Source organism: Ambystoma mexicanum, chromosome 2p, assembly GCF_040938575.1.
Source record: "Ambystoma mexicanum isolate Mex_15411 chromosome 2p, UKY_AmexF1_1, whole genome shotgun sequence".
NCBI lineage: Eukaryota > Metazoa > Chordata > Amphibia > Caudata > Ambystomatidae > Ambystoma > Ambystoma mexicanum.
This window is the reverse complement of record NC_090923.1, coordinates 721,405,322-721,432,029: the sequence shown is the minus strand read 5'-3', so window position 1 is coordinate 721,432,029 and position 26,708 is coordinate 721,405,322. Positions and strand designations below refer to the sequence as shown.

The 26,708-nt window shown below is 43.2% G+C and overlaps 1 protein-coding gene across 8 annotated transcripts in view; it reads left to right on the top strand.

Annotated features, from left to right (window-relative positions):
* Window positions 1–26,708, top strand: part of RYR1 (ryanodine receptor 1) — a 946,449-nt gene that overhangs the window by 834,202 nt on the left and 85,539 nt on the right. For all 8 annotated transcript variants that reach the window (XM_069644325.1, XM_069644324.1, XM_069644319.1 and 5 more), the window contains 6 exons: window positions 9,595–9,676; window positions 11,582–12,891; window positions 13,802–13,872; window positions 15,711–15,897; window positions 17,040–17,126; window positions 20,070–20,294. In XM_069644325.1, coding sequence (XP_069500426.1) covers window positions 9,595–9,676; window positions 11,582–12,891; window positions 13,802–13,872; window positions 15,711–15,897; window positions 17,040–17,126; window positions 20,070–20,294 — 1,962 coding nt within the window. The remainder of the gene's footprint in view (window positions 1–9,594; window positions 9,677–11,581; window positions 12,892–13,801; window positions 13,873–15,710; window positions 15,898–17,039; window positions 17,127–20,069; window positions 20,295–26,708) is intronic.

Sequence of the window (26,708 nt, the reverse complement as noted above, 5' to 3'; positions counted from 1 at the left end):
CCTCCTGCCACTCCTTCTAACATTTTGCTTTACAACATTGGGTGGCCAATCTCCTATTCCACTGGTTCGAAGTGCAGGGGATAATTGGTTAAAACGTGGGTCATGGGGGTCAGATAGCTATGTTTTTGGACTGTAGACTTGACTTCCACTGCCATTGTTGGCAAGAATTTATTCACAGTTGGTCTGTAGCAGCACTGAATCCTTCGGTGATTATAAAATGGTTACACATCTTCTCTGTGCTTGAGGATATTTCAAGAAATGTGGAATCTTTGTGAGAAATACCATATCCATCAGAAAGAGCATTACCAAAGATAAGTACGTGTTCCTATGACTTCACTCTAGAATACTTGGCCCCAAATGCCTGCAATAGATCAGACACAGTACCATTCACCATTCAGAGAAAAGACATTTAAATAACTTTTAACTTTCACAGAAAAATCAGTTTGAAAGGTTTTTCATTTAAAATGTAAATATTTAGCCCCATGGCAGGTTTTGAAATGAATTCATTTTCAGTGAAATATGACCTCACAATTCATTGCAAGCAATTCCTTTTTAACAAAGTTTGTTGAAACGAAGAACTTAAAGCAGACGCACATTTAGTCTAAAGTAGACATGCTGGGACCCCCCCCAATTAAAATTCAATTCACGATTGTCAGCCATGGTCCACTTTTAATCTAACAACTCATTGTTGTGCCTTTCCAAACTCACCTTAAAATCTCATATAACTGTTCTCACCAAACTCTATTTAAGTCTGCCCTTACCCGCTATGTTGCACACTTATTTGTTTTTTATTTTTACTGTGCAAAAGTTAAAATATAAATCTTACTCAAGAATATAAATATAACTCATTAAACATATACAATCCATAAACATTAATACACTTGACATAATCAATGCATACCATGACGATAATAATTCATACAATTCTAAAAATTGTCTAAAAAATTAAAGGTATTTGATTACCAGTTTAAATACCCCTCCAAAAGTCTTTGTGATCCAGCTTGTTGACACACAAAACTAATTTACTAAAAATAACTCTTCCTCGGTTCATACAAAAATGGGCATTGGAAACATATATGAAACACAGTTTCAACTTTCAACTTGTCCTCGCAATAGCGACATACAGTGTACACAGTCGCCCCGTACTTGTACACAATATCTTCTTCATAGGTAGCACGTTTGGAGTAGTTGAAATTCAATATTGTATCCCTCATGCTAGAACAGCCCTAGACCCACAATTCTTTCTTTACACTTAATTAACTCATTATTAACATCTCACCATAGAGCCCACATGCACCCCAGGATGTTTACACAAACTTGAACAAACTCATTTAACACTGTAGATAGTTTTATTTTAGCTATTTCTTCTAAAAGGCATTCTCTGAGGGAGGCTTTAGAAAGGTATAAAATATTTTGATACAGTTGTAAATGCTTCCATTTAATTATTGCTGATCATGGTAAGAGCCCTAACTCATACCTAATGATAGAAGTGGGAATACAATTGGGCAAAGCCAAAACCTGTCTCCAAAGAATATCCCTAGTCTACTTAGTATATGCACAAGTCCAGATTTACCCATTTCCAGGCCATATAACATTTCTGGGTCCATTTTCCTTTTATAATACTTGATTAAGGGCAATATGATACATGTTCCATATTTATGGTTAGCTCTTCTCAATTGCGCAGAGAACATAGTCAACTTAGCCTTTGATCAATTGGCAGACTTACTCTAGCTTTTCTTCATAAGTGTACCAAACAAAAGATTTTTTTTGTTTCTTCTAAAGATTATTACTTTAGATTTTTCAATATTTATTTGTAACTCCTTTTATCGAATGATTTAAGACAATTTGTAACTCACTGTCTGTGGCAAAGCTTTGAAATCCTTTTATTGAATGCTGTAATCCAATTGGCGTAGAATCAATTATCATCAGATCGTCTGCGTAGACAAACCAACGTGTTTGATGCTGGCCCCACAAGGTAGAAATTATTTACTTTCCGCTAACGCTTCTCCTAAATCAGGGGGAAATAAATTAAAAGGGAGCCAAAAGGCAACCCTGTCAGAGACCTCTTTCTGTAGAGGGAAGAGACGCACTACAATCTAATCTTACCTGAAGTTCAAATAAAATACTCAAGAGACCTTGCGAACTTTCCAGTTTGGCCAGTTTACCCCATAAAATGGATCTATTGATGCTGCCAAAGGCAGCTGCCAAATCAATGCTGCACAGTTATCTTCAGTGTTTATTCCCTGCTTCTACGTGGAGTTGGTGATGCTCACAAAGACATCCAAAACAAGATTTTAACAAGTGTTACAAATAGACTGATTGTGGAAGCCTCTGCCATTTGTGGCTCTACTGATGAGGCATCTAAATGGTTTGATTGTTCCTCAAGAAGCTGCATTTAACTGGCAGCATTCAATCAAGATTGGTCAGTGCACAGGTGATGATTGCTGAGTACACACATCACATGTGAGGAAGGAGAATCTCCATAGCTGATAATAAGGCTTCTTCCTAAACCAAGGGAGAAGGTTTTTGTGGGTCACTAAGGAGTACACAGAATCAGCAAACCTCTCCAGAAGCACTCCCTATAATCATCTGATTCTGTTCCCTGAGTAGCCCTGAAGTGAGGCATAAACGTGGGAAGATTTTGATGGATGATGCTACCATGAGCATGTCCTGAGATCCAACAGAAGGTAGTGGATCTCTCTTTAGAGCAAATCACCTTGTTGTACTCCTATGCAGACCATCACTTCTCAGGGTTTATTAGTCAGCAAGAGAGACAAAGAGTGTATCTCATCCTTTTGCATTACAGGAAAAAAAGACAATAGCTTCTACCTTATGATGCAAGGTTTGGCATTTTCAAAGGTCCCCTGGCTTGCTCTCATAAGAGCAGTCCCTAGCACTCTAGCATCAGCGACATCTGCAATGATGGGTCACTGACACGTCAATGGTCTCTACACGTTTATACCCTAGACATATCTCTTTCAGGAATTAATGAAGAGAAGGAGGCTGGTTATCTTCCCCGGTTCTGAAACAACATTCCTACATCTGCATTCCCTTCAAACTAACTCACATAAACATGTTGAGCAGCACAGTAGCTCTATATCACTAGAAACAAAATGTGCTCACTTAAATACTTTGCTGAGTAGCAAGTGGTGTTAATGGCCACTGCTCCTCAGCAAAGGCTGGAAGATTGAGTCTATGCCTAGACAAAGTTGCTCTTAAAAACTCCTTCAAAAGAGGGCTGCTCAAAAATCCTCAAGTGACAGTATAGTAGTCCAGCAAATGAAGAAAAAACATGTAGTGGCTTTGCCCAAGTTTTACCTTTTATAGCAGCAGTTAGTAACAAAACAATGGAAAGAAGTGTTCCTGAATCACCTGAGGTGTGGGCAACTTTGAGTAAACAAACAGTGACTTCCAGTGAGCCTTCTAATATTTTGCATCCAACTCCTTGCTTTTGCTATTCTAAAACGCTGTGCTGCCTTAGGAGAAAATGTTTGCATCAGGAATTGTCTTTTCACCTGACTGGATATCTCCTCAGTTGGTCTCCTCTTTAAAGCGGTGGTCATAGACCCATTACTACTTTTTGTGCCTCCTCATTAGTTGAGCCCAGTATCTTCCTCTCCATCTATGCCCAGGTTCACCTCTGGGAGTATGTACATGAGATTTAGGTATAACAATAATGCCACACAAATAAGGTGAGGCTCTCAAATATCCATCAGTTCTGCAAGCCTTTGGCGCCAGAACAAGGAGGTATTGGTGATGATGTGCACATGGCCACTGACTTACACGAAGACTGAATAAGAAACATGGTTCAAACCCTTTCTCCCTAAAAAGATGCATTGTATATTGGTGATTGTCTTATTATCATCACATTATCCTGTTGACTGTTGCCTCTGTAGCGAGGGCCAGAATTTTCAGGCATACATCTCTAATAGGAAAACTCCATACAATCATGGGAGCTGAACACCTTCCTCTCCCGAGAAGATATTCAGTCTGGGAGGGTTATTCACTATATTTCTCTTCGCAACCACTGTCCTCCTAAATGGATTCAGAATAATCATTTTCAGAGGCTGCCTGAATGGCACCACTCTATCTCCCTCTATGGCCCCCAAGTCCCTTGACTGTACACTGTGGTCTGGCAGACTTGGGATTGCAGGTCCTCTGTAACCCGGCTAGTCTCATCATGAACTCACCATTTCTGATTCTCAGATGTCCTGCACTTCTCGATTAAAGCACCAGCAAGTACTTTTGTCTCACGATAGTATGAAGAATTGGATCTCTGACTTAAAGTGGAATCAGTCATTTAGGACACTAGACGGTCTCTTCCTGTTTGGAGTGGAAAGGATGAGCCTGTTATTGACCAGGATTTCTCATTGGTATTTGTGCAACACTTGAAAACCGTTAAAGTGTAGAATAAAGTTTCCTCTTAAGTGTTGTCTGTTCCTGGTTAGTTCTGACCTTAGTTTTAATATTGTTGAATATCATGTTATTAAACTCCCCACATCATGGACCAACTCTTACACTTTAAATCTGGTGTTGGGGCTTTTCATTGCACACATTCTTTTGAGCCAGTTCATGTGTGATGTACTGGACTCCTTTTTTTTCTGCAGTGAGTGAGCCCTAGGTCTTCTGGAAAATGTGGTGTTATTGATTAAACGTATGCATACTACCCAAAGTATGTGTGCACATTCCTCTGAATCAGTCTGTGTCTTTATCAGGGATATTTGTACATTTTGTTAGTTTCTCATGAATCACTCCATAACTTTGCCTGTTTGACAAGCCGAATGCTAGAGAGGCTTAGCCATTATACATAACAACACACAGAAGGTAGAGACTTAAATGCTTATGATTTGTATGGAATAAGGACTAAAGGAGCTAGTCCTCGCTAGAGCTTCTCACAGTAAGAGTAACGTGTCCTTCCCAGCTTCTGAAAATTTGCTTGTCACTGCCTGGCTTAATAAAACACTATGGTAAGTCCTCTCCTCACAAGGCAAAGCCCTGTTTCCAACCTGGCTGTGGTAAGTCACAGGGCCTCAGTCCGAGTTTGGAGGTAGCATTGGCTGCCTCCAAAACCGGGTCCGGGTCTGGTCTGGTTGAATGGGGACTTACCGGGACATTCCGACCTGTGCGGACCCAGTGAATCCCCATTCAACCAACCATTCCCCATTCCCATTGAGCCCCTATAGGGTGTTCATAGCCAATTTAATGGTACTCATTTCATCAACCTAGGAACAATGAAGGTTTGAGCCAGCCTTGCCACGGGATTCAAACTAATGATACTCAACACATATTGGCCTCAGTTATGAGGATAGAACCTAACTTGTAAACTATGCACCCAGAAATGGGAAGCCCTTCTGTCAATCCTTAGTGATAGAATGGGCATTAGAATAAAAGACAGCATTTGAGAAAATAATCTAGTGACGGTGAGCACAGTAATTATCTTGGAAAGACATGCTCGATGGTACAGTGATAGAAAAAATACTACTGATTCTCCTGCTCTATTTTAAAGCAGCAGAATTTGAAATCTTCTTGAACAGTGTAAGACTGCCACCAAGATCAGTGAGGCGGTCAGTTGGGATATTATAGGATGCTATGCGACTGACTTTTAAAGGAGGGTGCTTCATAGATATTTTCTGGAGTATTGTTTTTCCTACTCAGTACCCTTTTTTAGTGACTGGATAATTATACTACATATCTGCAACTTTTGGCTCATCAGATGTTTTATACTACACATCCAATCTTCCCTAGCCAGCATAGGCATTGATGACGGTTCCTGAGCGTCGTAGTACAAAACTTCTCGAGAGATGCAGGTTGCAGACCCCTGTTGTACATCATAGGTGCATCAAAAAATGTGCATCAATAATGATTTCACTTTTTTGTAAATATCTTTCTAATGGATTGTGTCCTTCTTATGGAGTCCTCATCTTACATATACTTTCTTGCCATTAGCAGACCTCAGAACCATTTCTCCCCAGAGGGGGCACTGTGCATCTTGGTGTAGAGGATCCTCGATGCTGACAGCCTCAGGTGAGACATGACATTGACGTCGGCATAAATAGTGCTTGAGGCGCTGTGATCTCAGTTCCTTTTTTCTTCATGACCAGCACGCTTCTCAGGAACACCTTTTGACACTTCAGAGAAATGTTGTTCTCTGACGCACTTCAAAATTCTTTGAAATTCTTCGAAATCCTTCAAATTTGTCGATGATATCGACTCTGGAACCTTCGGTTTAAAAAAATGCTTTGATTTGTGACACAAAAATGTACCTAACCCACCCACACATAGAATTTGTGTGTGGTGCTTCAGTAGTGCACCTGCACTCCTGGTTTTTGAAAGTCTAAGGTACAGGGATTGGGACCTCTGAAAGATGTTATGGAGGTGTTGCTTTCGGTTAGGAGACCATCAACAAAGGCTATGTACCACTGTCGTTGGAAGAAATGTTGAAGCTTGTGCAGAGCAAATGATATGGATCCTTTTTTATGTTACATCTCAAAAGTGTTGTCATTCCTCCTTCAACTGGCAAGTCAGGGCCTTCAGGTTGCCACTGTCAAAGGCACCATCGTCTGGCAGCGCTGTCCAATTTTAATAGCGCAGCTGATCAGGGGTCCTACTTCACAATCCCCTTGGTGATTCAATTTTTAAAAGGATTGACAACTCCTTTGGTGTGCTGGCATGGGTCTTGTATCTGGTATTGACATTCCTTATGGCTTCCCTATTCAAACCTATGCATGTGTGCCCTCTGAGGCTCCTCACATGGAAAATAGCATTTTTAGTCGCTATATCTTCAGCGTGTAGGGTGAGTGAATTGCAGACCTAGTCCTGTAAACCACCCTTCATGATTTATTCCAAGGATAAGGTGACCTTTGGGGTACACCCTTCATTCCTACCTATGGTAGTGTCTGAGTTCCATTCATTGCAAACCAGTTGCTTCCCAGCTTAGTACTCTCCTCATCCATCTAAAGAGGAGACTCGACCCAAGAAAGGCTTTGAGTTTTTTTTTAACATTGCTAGCATAAACCAATTCAGGCTGTAGAACCAACTTTTCATCGATTATACTGGCCCGAAGACAGTCAGGGTAGTGACACTGCAAATGATTTCCAGGTGGATTGGGCTTTGTGTGTCTGAGTGCTATTCTAAAGCGGGGCAAGATATCCCTGAGGGCTTCATAGCACACTCATAGGTGTAGGACCTACTTCGCCTCTTCGAGGAGTACCTATGAAAGACATTTGCCAGGCTGCAACATGGGCTTCCATCCACACGTTTGCAAAACACTATTGCCTGCATACTCTGCCAGCTAATGAATCCCACTTTGGCAGAGCTGTCCTCTAACATGTCATTACATAACAAGTTCGCTGCTTCCCTCCTCTATTCAATATATTACTGCTATGTAAGTCTATCTAAGATGTGAAATCCGCAGCAGGACACAATCCATAGAAGAGAAAATTACTTACGTCCGGTAATGTTCTTTCTGATGGATGTTCCTCACATGGATCCCTCATCCGCCTTCCAGCCTGCCACAAAGTCAAGGGGCTCTTTGATATTATTCCCTCCTTTAACGCTTAAAGCGTCTATCTCGATAATCATAATCCCCAGTGCGCCCAAGGATGGGGTAAAAACCAACAACTGAGGTCATGGGCCGCTATGCATGCTATTTATATCATCGCCAAGTCCGGACCCGAGGCCATCAGCACCGAGAATCATCGAACCCGAGATGCATATCGCCCCCTGGGGAGAGAACATTTTTCTGAGATCTGCTAATAGCAGGAAAGAATATCTAATCTAATCTGTGGGAGGAACGTCCATCAAAAAGAACATTACCGTAGGTAAGTAATTTTCTCTTCTGGACTTGCATTTTAATCTATGTCTCACTCACGTTACCTAACTCTTTTTGCAATCAGTTCAAGAAAGCCATCTGAACGCACGCAGAAAATCATTTTTACAACATAAACACATCTAGTAAAAGAGTATAGCACTAGACGTGTTGATGTTGCAATACTCTTGTGAATTTAACAAAACCTTTGCTCATGAATAGATATGAATTGTTTGAATGGTTGGGTGACACTTAGATGAAAGAGGTTTCATGAATCATGAATATTGTAAAAACCAAGACCACTTTCAGTTTGTGTTATATGTAATGAAATAATTGCACATAAAATATTGTCGGTGATGTCTTTCGAATATTAGTTACATGTGGCCACCCCTGTCTTTTTTGTCTTACTCCGATTGCTAGAATGCATTTGGATGTGAGCTTCAAAGCAAGGTGTGCCTTACAATTTTGTATTGAGTTTGTCCTGTGGGTTGGGTGAGCAAGAGGGATCTAGAATAATTGGTTTACTCGTGCCCCTGGGATTTGAGGGAGGGCTGGGAGTGGAGGAATGAAGGACACAAGAGAATTCGAAAATGTCCTGCTCAGAGCCTGAACTGATGACGTAAGGTGGAAGTGTGGGGCTTCCTGCTTGCTTGGCTTTCAGTAGTGGCTTGCGCTCTAACCCACCATGTATGGCAGCATTGTAGAAGCATGGTGAGTGAACGGTTGCGATGGGTAGCAAGCTATTGAATGTCCATCAGCAGAGTGCTGTGAAAGGATGCTCTGTGTGCTGAAAAACTCAACCACACCCTCGAAGTGCATCCTTTTTCTACAGAGACCGCTGGCTTTTACTAGTGGGTTTGACTGAAACAACTCATGGTACTAACATCTAATTTTGTTGTCTCGGCACTTAAGTATGTCTTGAAATGGCCCATGCTCACCAATGATGGATCTTCTTCATCATGATTTACGCCCATGGCTTACCCAGAGAGTGAATCGCATGGGGAGTGTCCAGTATCATAATCAGGAGAGTCGAGGTGTAATCCCAATAACATAACTTGGATGAAGTGTGGGGCTTCATAGCTTGTTATTAGCAGTGAGATGATGTAGTTTCGTTGTGGCTCGCTCGAGGCCTGTAAAGCAATCTGGGAACTGGCCAGCACACCTAGGAGGGAATGCACAAGTAACAAATGGGTGAAGTTGTCCAAAGCCGTTCCTTTCTCGATTGTCAGCTGTGATGTGCTCCCAAATTGACTGCGACTAAAGGTCAACACCATTTAGGGCCACTCTGGCGGCATGTGTAAAACAACAATGGGGTATTATAGGTCCAGTGAAAGTGGGTAGATATCCATCCCACTAAAAGTTACTATTGTCTATAAGTGGCAGTCTTGCTGATGGTCTCAGCAGAAAGGACCATGGGTTTCTTTCTTGTGAGCAGGGTTGCATTATGATGGTAGTGCAGTGTGGGGGAGGTTTCCACTGTTACGTCCTGCCCTCTACCAGACCCGTGGATGTTTGTGGTCCGATTCTTCCAATGCTTTAAATTTTATATTTTTCCAAAGCACTACATCCACTGGGTCGTTTCAGGATGTTTTTTTGACTGTCATGTAAGGGAACATGAGCCAAGGCCAGGGTGCCAGTCTTCAAGTGTAGAACAGATGTTCTTCTGGGTCCTCAGGGAGATGTAGAAGTTGAGGATCAGTGCTCTGCAACTCCATCAGTAGTTTCCTGTTGGCAGTTCTACCTCTTATTCACAGAGCCCCGTGCTCGTGTGTGTCTTTGCTTCACAGGATTCCAGCCAGATTGGCCTGCTGAAGGAGCTACTGGACCTGCAAAAGGACATGGTGGTGATGCTGCTGTCTCTGCTCGAAGGTACATGCTCAGGCATGGGAGGAAATGGGACGCCTCATGTTAGCATACTTGTCCTACCTGGTTGAGATCCATTAAAACCATAATATCCTAGAAACTGACAACAGGGCAGCACAGGCTTCGACATATCCTGCTATCAGGAGACTTGTCATTCAATAAAGCATTTCCCATTAACAAAAACATTATCTTTTTGTTTTTGTTCCAGCACTTTCCAATTTTAATATCATTTAACAATATCACCCCGAATAGGGGATTTTCCATACACACCGACACTTTGCATGAAATAAATCCTACCTTGTCTTCCTCATGAGTCTCCTCCTTTCACCTTATATCATCTCCCCATCCTTGGTGACGCTTTCACACTGAAAAATTGATGTATAACATTATGTATACCCTAAGGATATGTGAATAGTTGTCTTATCAACTTTCCTCCCGTGTGTACATGTTTAAATCCTTTAATTTCACTTTGTGGGTTTTATTGTAGTGCCTGTCCCTCTTTTGTTGCCTTCCCATTTTCAGTTTGGGCTATTATGTGGTGCTTTAGCACCACCTATAAGCCAAATCTATTGCATTAGAGTACAGATAGGGAGAAATGGCATCTGAGGAGGGACAAGAAAGTATTTTTTGACAGCAGTCTCCTGTGAGTTAATGCCTAAATTGGGGCTCTAAACGTGCAACTGATGTAATAAAACGGTCTTAACCAGGTCTCAGCCACTCGATTTATAAGCACTATGCATGTCCTTCTCTGAGGCCCTGTTAAAAACAAGCATTGGCAAAGCCAACAGTTTTGGCTTGTGCATCAGTATTAGTCATTTGCCAGGCGCTGCTAGTAGATGTCCAGGCACTTGCACCATTTTGTACCTGCTACCTTCAATGGCCAGTTAATACCACTCTGCCAGTGCCTTGCAAGTGCCTTTGCAATGCCCACATATTGTTGGCATTTCCAATGCTTATTTCAGTGGTCCCTCTGAATGAAGACATATCTGGTAATTGTCTGCTTGTAAACTATAAGCGGGAGTGACTACCCATATTACTTAAACTAGCCCTTTCTTTTATCCACTCTCCATCAGATGTGAATTCACTTCTACTGCAGAACCGGCATCATTTTTTTCTTTGTTTAGCATTGAAATGGGCAGAATGAGGGATGTTAGTAGGAAAGAGAGTCAAAAACAATTAAAAATAAGGAACTTAGAATAAAGGTAGTGAGGACTGTGGATGAGGAAAGAACACAAGACAATGTGCAAAAAAGGGTTGGACAGATAATGAAGGAAGCAAGGAACGAAGGAGGGACATTCCAGAAACATAGGACGAAAGAAAGGAACATATGAAAGAAGATTAGCTGGATGTGGGGATAAACTAACATAAGGATGGGGATACAAAAGAATAATAAATATTTAAGGATAGAGACAAAAGGTTCTTGCTGATCCAAGCCAGAGTAGGTGGCAAATATGCCACTTGATCAGCTGCTAAATATATTTCAGCTCAGAAAGATATTACAGTGCTAGCACAGATGGGTGACTGTCATTGATAATGGCTATGGTGAGCAAAGGATATCCCCGCATATATTTCCTTTCTCCCAAAAGAATAAATTAAGGACAGAAGAAAAGATGGCAGGGAAGAATAAGAATGAGATTAATAAGAGGTGCAACAGAACAACAAAACATTTGAGGAAGGCATGCATAACAGAAAGAATGCACAAAGAATGGATAGAAAAATAAACAAACCATGTATAAAGCACAAATGGAGGACTTGGCAGTAAAGAAAAAAGTGAAATGATTAAAAGGTAACTTGTAGGTAACTTGTAGAACTATCAAGGAAAACACATTAACCATTTGACATGGGTTTCTAGTATTATTTGTTTGCCAGAAGTATGATAATGTTCTCCTCACATGCCCTCTTCTTTTCCAGGGAATGTGGTGAATGGAACCATTGCAAGGCAAATGGTGGACATGCTAGTGGAGTCTTCCAGCAACGTGGAGATGATCCTCAAGTTCTTTGACATGTTCCTTAAGCTCAAGGACATTGTAGTGTCTGATGCCTTCCGGGATTATGTCACTGATCCAAGGGGCCTCATTTCCAAGAAGGATTTCCAGAAGGCCATGGACAGCCAGAAGCAGTACTCACCCTCTGAGATTCAGTTCCTCCTGTCCTGTTCTGAGGCAGATGAAAATGAGATGATCAACTACGAAGAGTTTGCAAACCGCTTCCAGGAGCCTGCAAAGGATATTGGCTTCAACATTGCCGTCCTCTTGACCAACCTTTCAGAGCATGTTCCTCATGATAACAGGCTGAAAAACTTCCTGGAGCTGGCAGACAGCATCATCAGTTACTTCAAGCCTTACTTGGGCCGTATTGAGATTATGGGTGCCAGCAAAAGGATCGAGCGGATCTACTTTGAGATCAGTGAGACCAACAAGGCTCAGTGGGAGATGCCCCAAGTGAAGGAGTCCAAGAGGCAGTTCATCTTTGATGTGATTAACGAGGGCGCAGAGTCAGAGAAAATGGAGTTCTTTGTTAACTTCTGTGAGGATACCATCTTTGAGATGCAGATCGCTGCCCAGATCTCAGAGGTAGAAGAGGAAAAAGAGGAGGAGGATGATGATGAAGGCGAGGCCACTGAAGGGGCTGAGGCTGAAGCAGAAGAGACACCAGCTGAGTCGTCCTCAGCCTTTGGTGAGTTCATGGACAACGTGGTCAACTTCTTTAAGATGTTCACCTACAAGAACCTGCGAAAGCAATACCGTAAAGTCAAGAAAATGACCCTCAAAGAGATTGTTATGGCAGTTGCCTCTTTTCTTTGGACGTTGTTCCTCGGAATCCTTCATTTCATCTACAGTGTCTGTAAGGGATTCTTCCTTATTCTATGGCACACCCTGTTTGGGGGCAGCTTGGTAGAAGGTGCCAAAAAGATCACAGTGACAGACATTCTGGCCAGCATGCCTGACCCCACGCAGGATGAGGTCCACGGTGATGGCCCTCCAGTAACAGACAGTGCTGAAGTCCCAGAGGTAGGAGACGAGACTGATTTTGTTGAAACAATGAAAGAGGAAGTGCAGGAGGAGGACACAGAGATGTTTGGCATGGACCTGAAGAAGGATGGCAGCCATTACAAACTGAGCTCCCCTGATGCACCTGGTGGCCTTGGAGACATTGGTGAGAACGCGCCTGTGGAACCCCCAACTCCAGAAGGAACCCCCATCATCAAGAGGAAGCTAGGGGTAAGTTGATTGTAAAATAGTTATGGCTTGGCGCTATGGCTAATATTTTCAGTATGTTGGAACAGAAAAATAAAAATCATTTAAAGCGGTATTCAACCTTCTATCTCGGAGACAGCTTTCAATAGAGTCTTTTTGTAGCCGTGGCAACTCCTTAGCGTTGCCCATTTTCGACCATCATCTGACCGCCATATGGCTGTTGACCCATCCACAATGAGGTCTTCTTCCTCTAGCCTTTTCCAACCACTATCAAGAAACAGTAAATAGCCAGCAATGTACTCTCCTGGGTGGTGACCTCATTAATTCCAGCACACCAAAAATTCTCTTTAAATGTTTTGCACATTTCACAAAACAACTTTGCATTTTTCCCAGTTTACTGCGTCTTCTCGTTGTCCTAACTTGAAATTCTTTAACACCTTCCTCTTTTTTATTTGTTGACCTCTACTCAATGCATTCAGAGGCCTTTCGAGAATGTTATGTAATCTATGATACACCCTTGCAGCACATCAATCATTTAATCTTTTTTCAATATTGTTGATGTGCTGACAAGAACATCACTGAATCATCCAGTGATAATGTATGGATTAGCAACAAAACTGAAAGCATATCAGAATGTCCCCACGCCTGCTGCGTCAGCGATTGCTTTGTATTCTGAGAATGTGCTGTTAAAACAGAGGAAGAGTTAAATGAATGATAGATTACATTTTTAGAGTCAGCTTTATGGGGTTCCGTTGGGTATGTTTTATCCCACCCGATAAGGTCAACAACACATTTCTGGGGAGCAATGCGCATTTGTGAAAAGATGTGCATACCCAGAAAAGGTGGGATCCATTAATTTGATGGTACATGGGGCAATGATTCACGACACACCTTTCTCAAAAAGCCAGGTTTTATACTGCCCTTCTTTTTGCAGGATCTGGATGATTTCATTCCCCAACCAGATGCCCCTGTAGACGAGCCCCCGACTGAGCCAGAAAAGGCAGAGTAAGTTGTGAAATGTAATTGTGCAGTCACCATTGCCTAGTGGAAAGTGACTTGGCGAAACAATGTAAAAGAAGGTGTTGTGTGCAAAGCTGGAACGAGAAAGAGGAAACAAACTAAAGTGGGTAAGATAATTGTAGAAAGAGAAGAGAGTGCAAGAAACAAAGTGAGAACAACAGACCAACCAAGGAAAGAGAAAAAGAAAGCAAGATAAAGAAATAGGTGAAAAAAGGAAGTGAGAAACAAGTTGAGGAAATTGTGAGCAAGTGGTGGAAAGATGTAAAAAGAAGAAAAGACTGAGAAATATAAAGAGATTGAGGGAAAGAAAAAAGGATAAGAGAATGAGTGGGGTTGGGACAAGTAGGTGAGAAAGACAAAAACAGTAAAATAAGGAAAGGATAAAAGTAAGAATGAGATGTGTCGAAAAGAAAGAAGGGGCAGTCTTATTAAATAAATAACTATACAGGTAAGACATAAAAATTATAGAGGTTTCGAGAAAGACTTAAGGAACGGAAGAATAGGAAGGATCGAATAATTAATAGTACAGCGAAAGGAAGGAAGGCATTAGTGTAGCATTTGCTTGAGGGCACCGCCTCACAGCATCTCACTGTAGACAGCAGCTTGGCATTCACAGAGAGCCCTTTCACATTCAAGGAGTCCCAGAAAGGGTGGAGACCTTGCCCTCTTAACTGTGTTCCTACTGCTTGTTAAAGTAAGAATATTAGTAGTATTCATGGCAATCTGACGTTATTGGATCAGGATATATAGTAGTAACTGTGAAGCATGGCCTAACATAACATGGAAGAGCATTTTACATGTCACTGAAAGCGTATCTTTTTTAGTTCCTTCCCACTTCACTCTTACATTTTAGTGCCATGATGCCTTCGGTGGTGACCGTGCACTTTATAAATACAGGTTAACATAGCATAACATGGCAGTGAGTCATAAATATCCACCGCAAACTGTGTATCAAGAACGTTTTGAAAGAAATTGTGCCATACCTCGCCTTTTACAGGACAATTTACCAAGTAACTGTAAATAAAATGTAGGCTTTACAAGCAGTCCTTACAGACCACACGTGAAGTATTCAGAATCTCCTGGCCCTCCGAATAGGAGTGAAAGGAAGGGCAGAGGCCGTTTCTGCCCCAAGGAAACGTGGTCAAATTATACATTTTACAGCTACATTTACCCATGCTATTCACTAGATAATAGCAACTGTATAGCCAGTTCAACTAACCTCAGTTTGAAATTTGACCTGGTCCTTGATCATTTATTGACATGTACATAGAATCTCCATCCACTATTACCTTGAACTCCATTTATTTTCCACTCACGCCCCTTCTGAACAGATGATCCGTTATATTTTGTGACAGGGAATCTACTTAGGAGGGACAGGCTAAAAAAGGTACAGTCACACATATCCAACCATCAGAGCACTTAGAAGGCATGTTGATCCATCATGTTAGGCAGACAACCAACTTTCCTCTCAAGTTGGAATAAGTGTGCAGGTCCAGACAGCAGAGATATCCCCTAGGTTATACCAATTATACAGGCTCTGGAATCAGACAGCTGAGTTGTATACAATGATTACAATTGTTCAGAAAGGATATCCAAAGGAGTCAACACAGAGGAGAAAGGGGAGGTAAGGAGGACATGGAGGTGGGCGTACTTATTTTAATGAGGACCTACATTAGTACTCGCCAGTATGCTATGTGACAACTTTTCTTTGTGTGCTTGTATGTTCCTATATATCTCTGTGTGTCTGAGAGAGGAAGAGGAGTGTTCTGCAGTCTCCATTCTGATGGCTTGCCTCCCTCTTCCCCTTCTCTCTGGGAAAGCAGCGCTGAGAATGGAGAGAAGACAGTGGACCCTGCACCGGAGACATCACCAGAGCCAGAGGAGCCAGGGGATCCCCACGTGGAGACCAAACAGAAAAGGAAGCCCACCCAGCAGGAGAAGATGCAGGAGAGCAGTCGGTGTGGCCTGGAGTTCTGGAACGAGTTAGAGATCCAAAGGATCAAGTTTCTGGTCAGTACCTTGCAGTTTCACCACTTACAACCTACAATTTTGGGCTGCTTGAGTTGCAGACCAAGCACCCACTCCGTACTAGAGAGTGCATGAATTATCATAATTATACTGTGTGAAAGGCAGTTTTAAAGTTCTTTGACACCCGTGTTTTGAGGCACAGTGCAAGACCATGTGCTCAGTCCTTCACTGAGCCTTGTTCCAAACTTAGCGACTTAACACTGGTATTATTATTTAACTGTTTGAAAATTATATAAATCTTTTGCCACATTTTTATAAGCACATTCTACCAGGCAATGCGGACAGGGTGACTGTCTGATCTGCTTTTGGAACTTCTGATAATTAGTAAAGGAGGATCTTAAAGTGATTAGCTGATCATCAATGATAACACAACAAATTTATAGAAGGAAATATGACTGTCATGTCAGAGCTTGCTTGGAAATTGGGGGAAATGCTCCTACATTTATCTTTGTATAAGATTGTTCAGAGAGGAACACTGGGGTAGAATTGTGATGGCCTTCCAGCCGGGATAATGAAACAAAGTTAAGAGCTGCAAACATGCTTTGGTATTCAGAACATCTAATATCTATTTAGGATAGTTCAGGATAGGGTTGTCCAACTCTGGTCCTTGAGGACTGGAATCCTGACAGGTTTTCAAGATATCCCTTATTAATATTCATGAGGAAAAATGTGCATAAATTTAGAATCATTGTATGCAAATTTATCTCATGAATATTAATGAGGGGTATATCCAAAACCCAGTATGGATATAGCCCTTGAAGCCTGGAGTTGGTCAACCCTGGTTTAGGCCATTATGCGCCTGTGCTGTGTTTGATTCACAGTAGTGTTTTGCTTTCTATTATTTGTATATGTGTGATTGTGTGTGGGGGTGTTAAATATTCTATTGTGTTATTGCCACATCGCTGTTATCATTCTTATTGTCAACATTCCATTGAATGCCAACACAATAAATGGGACACGTATATCTGCTGCCACACCTGTTTGTCTAATGTGGTAGTTTCATGTGTTGATTTGTAATTGCGTACTTGGAACATTAGCCCATGCGTAGGGCTGTTCGGCACACAGACTAAACACCCTCTTTCTGACACAGAAATAACCAAATGGAGTTTGTTTTATCGTTTCAGAATTATCTGTCCAGGAACTTCTACAACCTTCGCTTCCTGGCTCTCTTCCTTGCATTTGCCATCAACTTTATTCTGCTTTTCTATAAGGTGAGAAACAGTCCATGCAGATATGAGACATCCTGATTTGTCATCATATTACATGGCTACTAACAGAGTAAGACTCTGTAACGGAAACCCTTTAACCAGTTAGTTATTAACAGATCATACAGGAAGCAGTCAGGCCCTGATCTAAAAAGCTCTTAAATAGTACATCTTGGTTATAGAGACACCACATGCATTCTTATACTTTCTGGTAGTCTCTTAATGTCATACACTGGCATACATTACCTCTGATCCAGTCCAATCATGTAATACATACTTATGATTCAGTTGCCTTCTGGTATAGCAAGCCACCCTGATACAATTGCCCATCATAAGCAACTTTCATTTTTACAGTTGCACCCTGTTGTAGAGGTCCCTGGTTTTGGCAGATTCTTTTGTATTGAATATTGATATGGTTATTCCATGTGATCAGTACTTCTACTCCCACATCCTGGTACAGGATACACCTTGATACAGTAACACTCAGAACCAGACTCTGTTTCAGAGCATCTCTGGAACACACATATCCTGTTGCAGAGAATGAACGAGAGTTACACCTTTAAACAGAGATTACTGATACAATTGCATCCCTTCACATGGAGCCCTTACACATTCAAACCTTGTTATAAATAACACCAGATACAACCCTTGTTGAGATAGATTTTCAAAATCAGCCTTGTGAACAGATTCTGAGAGGCCACCCTATTCTGGTGAACGGGAAGAGACAACTAATGTCTAGCCAAACTATCTGGGTAGTGTAACTGAGCAGCAAGGATTGCACTTGGGTGACTGGGGGATAAGAAGTCCACGGGTCGCTGGCCCAGGTTTTTTTGCCTTACACCTGGACGTCCCTGGAACAATGAAGAAAGGAATACCACATTGTTGACAACCTATGAGGACCCCAGGACAAAATTCAAGCGGAGAGCAGTGATGGCCATTTGACGAAAATGGTGGAAGATGACCCACGTGGCAGAAACAAAGAAGCTGGTCCTGCAAGGCCTCTTTTTGTGCTACAGAGCTGAAATTTCAGGTGGAGGCCTCTTGTTTCAAATGTCCAGGTTCTATCGAGTCACAAGTGTGAACTTGGGCCGGTGACCAGTGCAGCAAGGTAGCTCACAGGGAAGGTAGTCAGCTCACAGAATCATTCCAGGACATTTCTGGAGGCTTCCAATGGCAAGATCCTCAAGCGGGGGTTCGAGACTGGTTATTTGCACTGGTCCAAGGGTCGAAGCATCACCACTGAAGGCTTTCTGGATGTCAGCACAGGAACAGGGCTTCACCGGAATGGTTAAAGAAGATAATGCTAGTTGGCTACAACGAAAAGGTATGGGTCTTCAGTGGACGCTCCTCTTTGTAGGGGTCTTGGCCCATACAACGATTGATGAATGGCTGAAAAGGTTCACCTTTTATCCAGGATTCGAGCTTGAGTCGTCCCCAAGCCCACCAATGGTAAAGATCTGCACAATTCAAACTTTCAAGGGCTGGCCAGTCATGGACAGACTCTAGCCACCTTACCTGCCCAGCAACAGACACACTTTGGTATAGAGATGGAATTGGACCGGACAGTCCCAGCCCCCACATCTGGCCACACATACACACTACTGCTTTGCCCGGGAAAGCTGGAGCTTTCCCTGGGAAAAGGCTTGCCATGTATGACAAATCCGGCCAAGAAAGGGCAAGAAGAAGGCCAAGATACAAGATGGCCAAAGGACAGGCGACCATCTTGTGGCACATCCATTTTAGAGTATATGTGGGCCTCATTACGAGTCTGCTGATAATTCAGCTGTAAATCTACCAAATTACCACCAAATATGCTTACTGTTACCGCCACTTGGTCTTGTGGCTTTACTACAGGATAACAAGTGGTGGTAGGGTGGTGCTAATCCCCATTTTTGGATTCGATAGGACTCCATGAGGATCCACTGCAGTAATTCCTAAGATTTTCTCCCTTATAGTGGCATATTTACCTCCATCATGATGCTGAAGGAAAATCCATCACTTTAAGGTCAAACTTGTAGTTAGGCAGTGTGGGAAAAACAGAGATGATTCCATTGGTGCCAAAAGAAAGTGGCAGTAACAGAATTACCACCTGTTTTTTCCCACACCACTGAACTTGTAATGAAGCCCTGTACTCTAAAGCCATTAAGCGCTAATATCCAAAAGTGCAGACAATTGAAAGAAACACTGTAGAAAAAGATCTGCTGCTACCAGCCTGTCTTGGACACATCTTGCAAGTAACCATAAAGTTATGAATAACCAAGTCATAGGGACACAAATTATTCCTACCGCTCTTCACTGCAAGGTGACGTGTGCAGTGTAAAGTAAACAATTCCACAATGGAAAACCGAGTTCTCCTGCACTGATAACCATAGGGACTGATCAGTGCCCCCAAAACAGATGAACTTAGCAAGGGAAGTGAAGTAAAAAGGCTTCGCTTGTCTCCAAAAGTCAGGACAGGTTTGAAACAGCAGCAAAACGTCAAAGGTTTCCATAGATGTACATGAAGGGAAAGCAGCAAAAAGAAAATCCTTTCTAACGACCTTGTTAGAGAGAACCCACAATACAGTCACCTTGCAATAGAGAAGTTTGATGATACATTCAAACTCTATTGTTAAACTCCCAAACCAGTCCTGCCCTTTAATACAGCTATTCTCTGTTAGGGAGAATGCACGAGTCACACCCTTTAAAAGTGACTCTTCAAACAGTCCCGATTCCAAGCCTTGTAACAGTCACATCCTTTTATAGAGATCCCCGGGTTGTAAATTTTCTCTAAGTCTGTAAAAATGACACTTTTATACATATCATGACACCTGAAAAGTCCACTGCTCAATGAGGGCACCAATGTATGCCAATGAAACATATCAGCATCAAACGATCCCCTGAAGAAAAAGACGGGCTTGGGGAGTTCTTGTTCTGAGATCATGCTCCTAACTGATCCACTTGTTTCAGGTATCCGATTCCCCGCGTGGCGAAGAAGACTTTGAAGGCTCTGGATTTGAGGAGGAGCTAGAGGGCTCAGGGTTTGTGGAGGAGGGAGACGAAGATGAAGAAGAAAGTATTGTCTACTTTTTCCTAGAAGAGAGTACTGGATACATGCAGCCAGCTCTGAACTTCCTCTCAATTACGCACACACTTATTGCCTTCCTCTGTATCATCGGCTACAACTGTTTAAAGGTAAGGAGACACTTTTGCCACATAGGTGCAAACCCGACTGCACATACCATAAAAATGTGTATTAGTGATTTGTAAGAGGAACCTCTGTGCTGAAGGCTGTGCTGGAGGTCTTGATAGGTGGAAAGGTTCCCCCATGCTGAGATCTCATGAAGTCTGGTGTAGATAAAGTTGCTAGCATCTAATAGCGGCAGTGCGAATAATGCTTCCTGGCCTGAAATATGGTTCTATAGTATGGGGGAGGGTCCTGGTGAAGAGGTTAGTACATCCTATACTAGATCTCTTCTGGAAGCAGAAGGTGGGAGGTGCATTCTATCTGTACTGAACTAGATTCCTGGTAAAAATATGCCATAAAAATGCTTCCAGTAGAGACAACTCTACTTGAGTCTGCTTGTGTATGACACAATATGCTAGGATTTCTTGCTGATCTGACATGTATTTCCCATGTCTGCCCAAGGCAGCCATGCATAAATAAGCATGTGGTATGAGCTGCAGGCCAGGCCTTGTTGCAAATGAACAATGTGATACAAACACTTTAATATTTGGTATAATGCATGCCGCAAAATGTGCTTATTTGCAAAGCCAAAAAAAAGTACAATAGAGGTTTTTTCAATAGTGTAGGCCGGGCACCAGTATCCTGGAGTTGAGTACACGATGTACACTTACTGTCAACAATCCCCTTTGACTGCACTGAAGGCTTTCTGGGATGAGCACCAAATGTACTAATAATACACCAAATAGAGATAATAAGGCACTGCAAAGAACTACAAAATGCAGTCTTATCTGTATTTTACATAGTGTCAATGTTGTCTGCAGAAACCTTTGTTGGAATGATTCCTTGTAGCGAATGGCACTTGTGTTCTTGGCTTATATTTACATAATAAGGGTACAGTCCGCAGAAAACTTTCTTGGAACGATTCCTAGTGGTGCATGGCGTTTGTGTCCTTGCCATTTACGTACACAAAAAAGATGTGTATTGCTGATACTTTTGTTTAGAAAGAGTTTCAGTGCTGGATATAGTTTGGGGATTGGAGGCATGGAAAGGGACAGCCCCAAATAGCATAAAGAGAGTCAGCTCAGGTCCTGCAGATAGCTGTTTGGGCTAACAGAACTGGCAAAGGGAGGACACACACGGCTGGAAGATTGGAGAAGGAGCACATGGGCTTTCCTGATTCTCCTGAGCTGGATGTTAAAGCAACTAAGCTGATTCCTGGCTGTTTTGAGGCATTTTGCGTCCCCACTGGAGTCTGCCTATTGACTTTTGAGGAGAACGTGAACTCTGTTTGAGCTGCTTGGGGAACAATTCTGTGTATATCCCCAAGGCAAATCAACTCACCACCTAAAGAGCAGACACCATGGATTGGCTGTTTTCTGGCACCATTAATCCCAATGGAAATTTAATTCTGTTTTGAGGCATTTTATCCTATTTGTGATACATTTCGGGTGAAAAGAACATGGTGCATTAATAGGTGGCTTTTTAATATTTTTGGACCTTTTCCATTTTCCCTTGAATTGTGGATCATCCCAGGCATCCAGTCTTCTCCAGGCCTCTTCACTCTCTACCTTCCATTGTTAGTGAGTACGAAGAGGCCTTTTACCTCTCATTTGATATCACATTGCGAAAGGTATTGAGGCAGATGCCTCTATGTGGTTGCCTATCATGATTTGATCAGGCAGATGCTAGATTTCCCAGCATGATTAGTGAGGTTGGCTATCCTGACCTAGTGAGGCAGTAGTTGGTTTTTAAGGTGACTATGATTTTTTGGAGAAGGTTGATCAGTCTTAGGGCCTCATCACGAGTTGGGCGGTAACGGTATTACTGCTGCATTTAAGGGCTGGCCCTATCACGAGTTGGGTGCTAAATGGTCATTTTTACCTCCAGCTTTTTTCGGCACTATTACCGCACGGTATTAGTATCGAAAATTCCCCATTGGGAATGGGGAATGGGGATTTACCATTAATGCCCAACCCGTGATCCAGCAGTTATACCGCCAGACTAGTTGGCACTAATGATATTACAGTTGGGCGGGATTACAGCCGGGATACCGCCCAACTCGTGATGAGGCCCTTAGTCTTGATTTGAGGTAGAGGCAATGACAGTGATTTCAACCTTTTCATTAATTACTTTTTGCATTCTAAGAGCCTCATCAGGAGTCTGGCGGTATCCCAGCAGTAACACTGCTGGGATCCCGCCAGCGCAAATAGTGTTACCACTACTCGGTCTGGCGCTATCAGCGCCAGATCACGAGTAGCAGTAGAGCAGTAAATTCCCATTACCCATTGGGTCCATTGGGGTTGGGGCGCTATTACAGTGGTAATTGCGCTGGTAAGGTAGGAGGTAGAATTCCTACTTACTGCCTGACTCATGATCGGGCCAACCCTTAAATGCAGCGGTAATAGCGTTACCCCCACATTTAAGGGCTAAGGCCGAACTCGGAAAACTTTTTTGCTTCAAGATGTTTTACGGTTCCACTAGAACAATTGTTCAGCACTCCTGTGAGAGCTCAGTCTCCTCACATTTTGCCTCAATTTTCTGGTACTAACCAACATTCAGGTGCCTAGACCTGTGGTGTTGAACATCTATAATCCTAGCCAACTGCCTAATAGGGCTGACTCTTCTACTTCTCCTATCAGACTAGAAGACTGTCTACCTAGCCCTTCCCAAATGGCGAACAACATCACCAATACTGAGCTGAAAACAATGCTTTCTGAGCCCTTCCTAGAAGTTTTGGCTCAACGCTTAAAGGAAAAAATGTCACCCATGTTACCTCAGGGCTCTGTACCCATGAACCCTATTACAGAGCCGGTCACGGTATCAGTAGACAATGAAGACACTGCTCCTCCACCCAAAAAACAGAACATTTCAAAGGTCTCTGACTCAGATCCAGTGGAGGACACCACTAAGTCACCGTCTAAGGTGTTCCATGACATTGTAACTAAAGCCATGCGGGCACTAGAAATCCTTCCAAAGGATAAGCCTGAAACAGCTGGTGTTTTTAGGAAACTGCCACCTCAGCAGTCAAAAGTTCAACTTCCCATGGAATTGCCCATTCTAGAACAAGCTCTAGCTTGTTGGGGGAAGCCTCACTCTGTTGCACATCTCTCCAAGGCCCTGGATAACAAAGATAAGGTGCCTAAGGACAAACCCTTCCTACTCATGGACAATCTTCCAGCTCAATTGGCAGTAGTACCAGTTGCCCTTAGCACAAAGGGTAAAGGCCCTTCTCCATCTCCAGCTTCGGTGCTAGACAAAAACGCAAAAACATGGGAGACCCACAGTAAGAAGCCTTACACCACTCTACCTTACAACTTAGGCAAGTTAACACTGTTACAGTTCTGGCATGATTTAATATCCTTAATTGGGAGAATCTTGAAGGTTTCCTTGTTATGCTCCCTCAGGAAGTCACAGACACATTTTTATTCTGGATGTCAGAGGGCAGAGGGCAGAGAAGCTGCTATCCAACAGCTTCAAGTCGTCAAAGATCTCACTGACACAACTGCAAGGGTAGTCACTAGTGCAGTCTGCATGCATAGGCACGCATATCTGTCTTCCTCTTCCATTAACCAAGATATCCAGGAGAAAGTGCTTGACCTTCAATTTGATGGCAAACATTGTTTGATTCATCTGCAGATGAGGTCTTATGGATATTACTTCCCTCCGGGCATGTACATACCTTCTGCCCCAGCCATCATCAAGGAGCATACATCCCCGGGAGCAGGAAGGCTTTCCAACTTCCTCCCTAAATTGCCTTTGCAAGACTCCATATGTGAACGATCCAGTGGCATCTTGCTCTCAAGTGGAACCAGCACTCGGATTCCCAAGAAATGAAAATCCAAATTCCAAAACAAGTTCAGGACTCTCTACTCTGGTGGAGCTCCCCAGAGAACCTGTTAATAGGGTTCCCTTGTCAACCTCCTCCTCACCAAATAGTCATAACAACAGACTCTTGAGAGTACGGTTGAGGAGCCCATTGTCTAAGTCTAACATCTCTCAGTCTTTGCTCCTCTCAGGAAAAGAAGGACCACAAAATTGTTTTTTTAGCTGCTCTGCACGTGTGAAAGATGTGGTTTTGCAGTGAATTACCAGCATAGCTTTGCACCATGCGGTGCTTCCAAAATGGCCGCCCGGGCCTGTGAGTCTTGTTTGGGAGTGGTGTTTCTGGCATCAGCCTCCATCCAGGGCAGCGATTGGCTGGGGGGTTTGCCTTCAACACCAACGATCAACCGGCATGCTTCAGCCAGCCCGCCCCTTCCAAGGCCCACTTCTAAGGCCCCTGTCAGCTTCCTGTCCGCTTACAGGCCGCTCAATGAGACTTTCTGGCACAGCCAAAACCTCCCCTGAGGCTTCCACCCTTGGATTATTGAACTACCATGACTCTCTTGCCGTACTCTGCATGTGTTAGTTTCCCCCCTTCTTGATTTCCCTGTACTTCCTCTCTCGGCGGGTACTCTCAGCTCTCCACGTTATGTACTCACCTGAAGCTGTTTCTACACTCACCTTTACCACCTGACCCCTACCTTAAATTCCTTATTCTACTGGGCCCTCATCTAATCTGAAAGTCAAACTTGGTGTATTTTGCATTGAACTTGAAAGTCAAACTTGTCGTATTTTGCATTGTACTTGAAAGTCAAACTTGGCGTATTTTGCATTGAACCTGAAAGTCAAACTTGCATATTTTGCATTTTACTTGAAAGGCAAACTTGGCGTGTTTTACATTGAACCTGAAAGTCAAACTTGGTTGTATTTTGCATTGGACTTTGACCATTGATTGTAACCTACTAGCCCAGTGACTGTTCTATACTGCTGTACTTGCTTATTCCTCCCTCTGCCTCCCATCTTCCCACTCATGGCGCTTTCTGTTTCTCCCATCTATTCGAACTGCTATTTTATCAACTATCCTTCCCTTCTTACTAAGTCTGGAAAGAAGACGATTAAAAAGGATATCTTGGCCTCCAACCCTGGTCTCCCTATAGCTGATACCTACACCAGTGCCTCTTCCAGACAGACACTCACCGACATCCTCTTTGTTGTTCCTTCGCCGGATCTATGGACCCCCACATATGATCTCTGTGCTCTGTCCTGTCTCCTCTGCTTCCATTAATGGTGGCACTCATTGGGAAGTCCTCATGGCTTCTTTCGACTCCTCCAGAGTCATCCTTAATGTCGACCTTAATTGCACTGTCATGGTTCAAAGTCCTCAGGCCATTCTCCCCCTTTTCGATAGGCGATTCCCCCGCCTCATCAACTTCCTTCCATCTCCGACTGTCCCCTCCTCTCATTCCTTGGATACCTTGCCCACTCTTCCCTACTCCTCTGCCCATCTTCAGACTACCTCCACAAATCTGCAGGGCGTTCCCTCTATCCCTCTGACCACTCTTCTCTCCTGGAGTGGCCACTGTCTTCTCTCCTCTAATCTCTCTCTCCCCCCCCCAAGCCAAGCCCACTCCAACACTGACACCTACCTTCTCGGACATCTGACCTATGAAGCGTGTGTCAGCTGAGGCATTCGCTGCCACCTTCTCTCCCCCCTTCTCCACTGGCTGACTCACACTCTGACACAACTCCGTTGCTTCTTTCCTCTTCTATATCTGATACTCTTGATGCTCTTGCTCCTGTCATGAGGATCCGCTTGAAGCCCAAAGCCAAGTGCAATTCCTGGTATGACTCAGACCTAGCTACACTTAAACGTAAGTGTAGGGCGGCTTAGAGGACATGGAGGGCTTATTGTTCACCCTCTGACAAACTGGCCTGTCGCCACTCCAAAGGCAATACCGACACTCTGCCCGCACCAAGAAGAGAGTCCACATTAAAGCCTGTGTCTCTGCGGCATCTAACAACTTGGCTGAGCTCTTTAAAATCTGCAAGGAGCTTGCCAACCCTGCTGCAGTCTCTTCCCCTCCTCTTGCCTCCCAGGCCCTCTGCAATCCCCTTGCCTCTCACTTTATCTCTAAAACCCAGAACATCCTGTCCACCCTCTACTCCCTTCCCTCTCCTATTCCCCCACAGTCTGTGCTTACTGACCCCCCGTTAACCACCCTGCCACCCTCCTTCTCCTCCTTTACTCTTTTCTCCCCTGATGAGGTTGCCAGACAAGTCCGCTCTATGAAAGCCACGTCAAAACAGGTTCATCCCTGTTCCTCTAAAACCGTCATGGACCACATTGACACCCTTCGCTCCGGCCCTAGCTGATTTTTTTCAACCACTCATTTGCCTCAGGTTCCTTCCCCTCCTTTCTGAAGCACTCTCTTGTGCATCCTCTTCTCAAGAAACCCACAGCTGATCCTTCTTGTCTGGCTAACTATCAGCCAATTTCCATTACTCCCTGTCTGGGCAAACTCCTGGAAAAGCTGGCCATCTCTCAGCTTCACCTTCACTCCGAATCTGTTGGCTGTCTCCACGACCACTAGTCTGGCTTC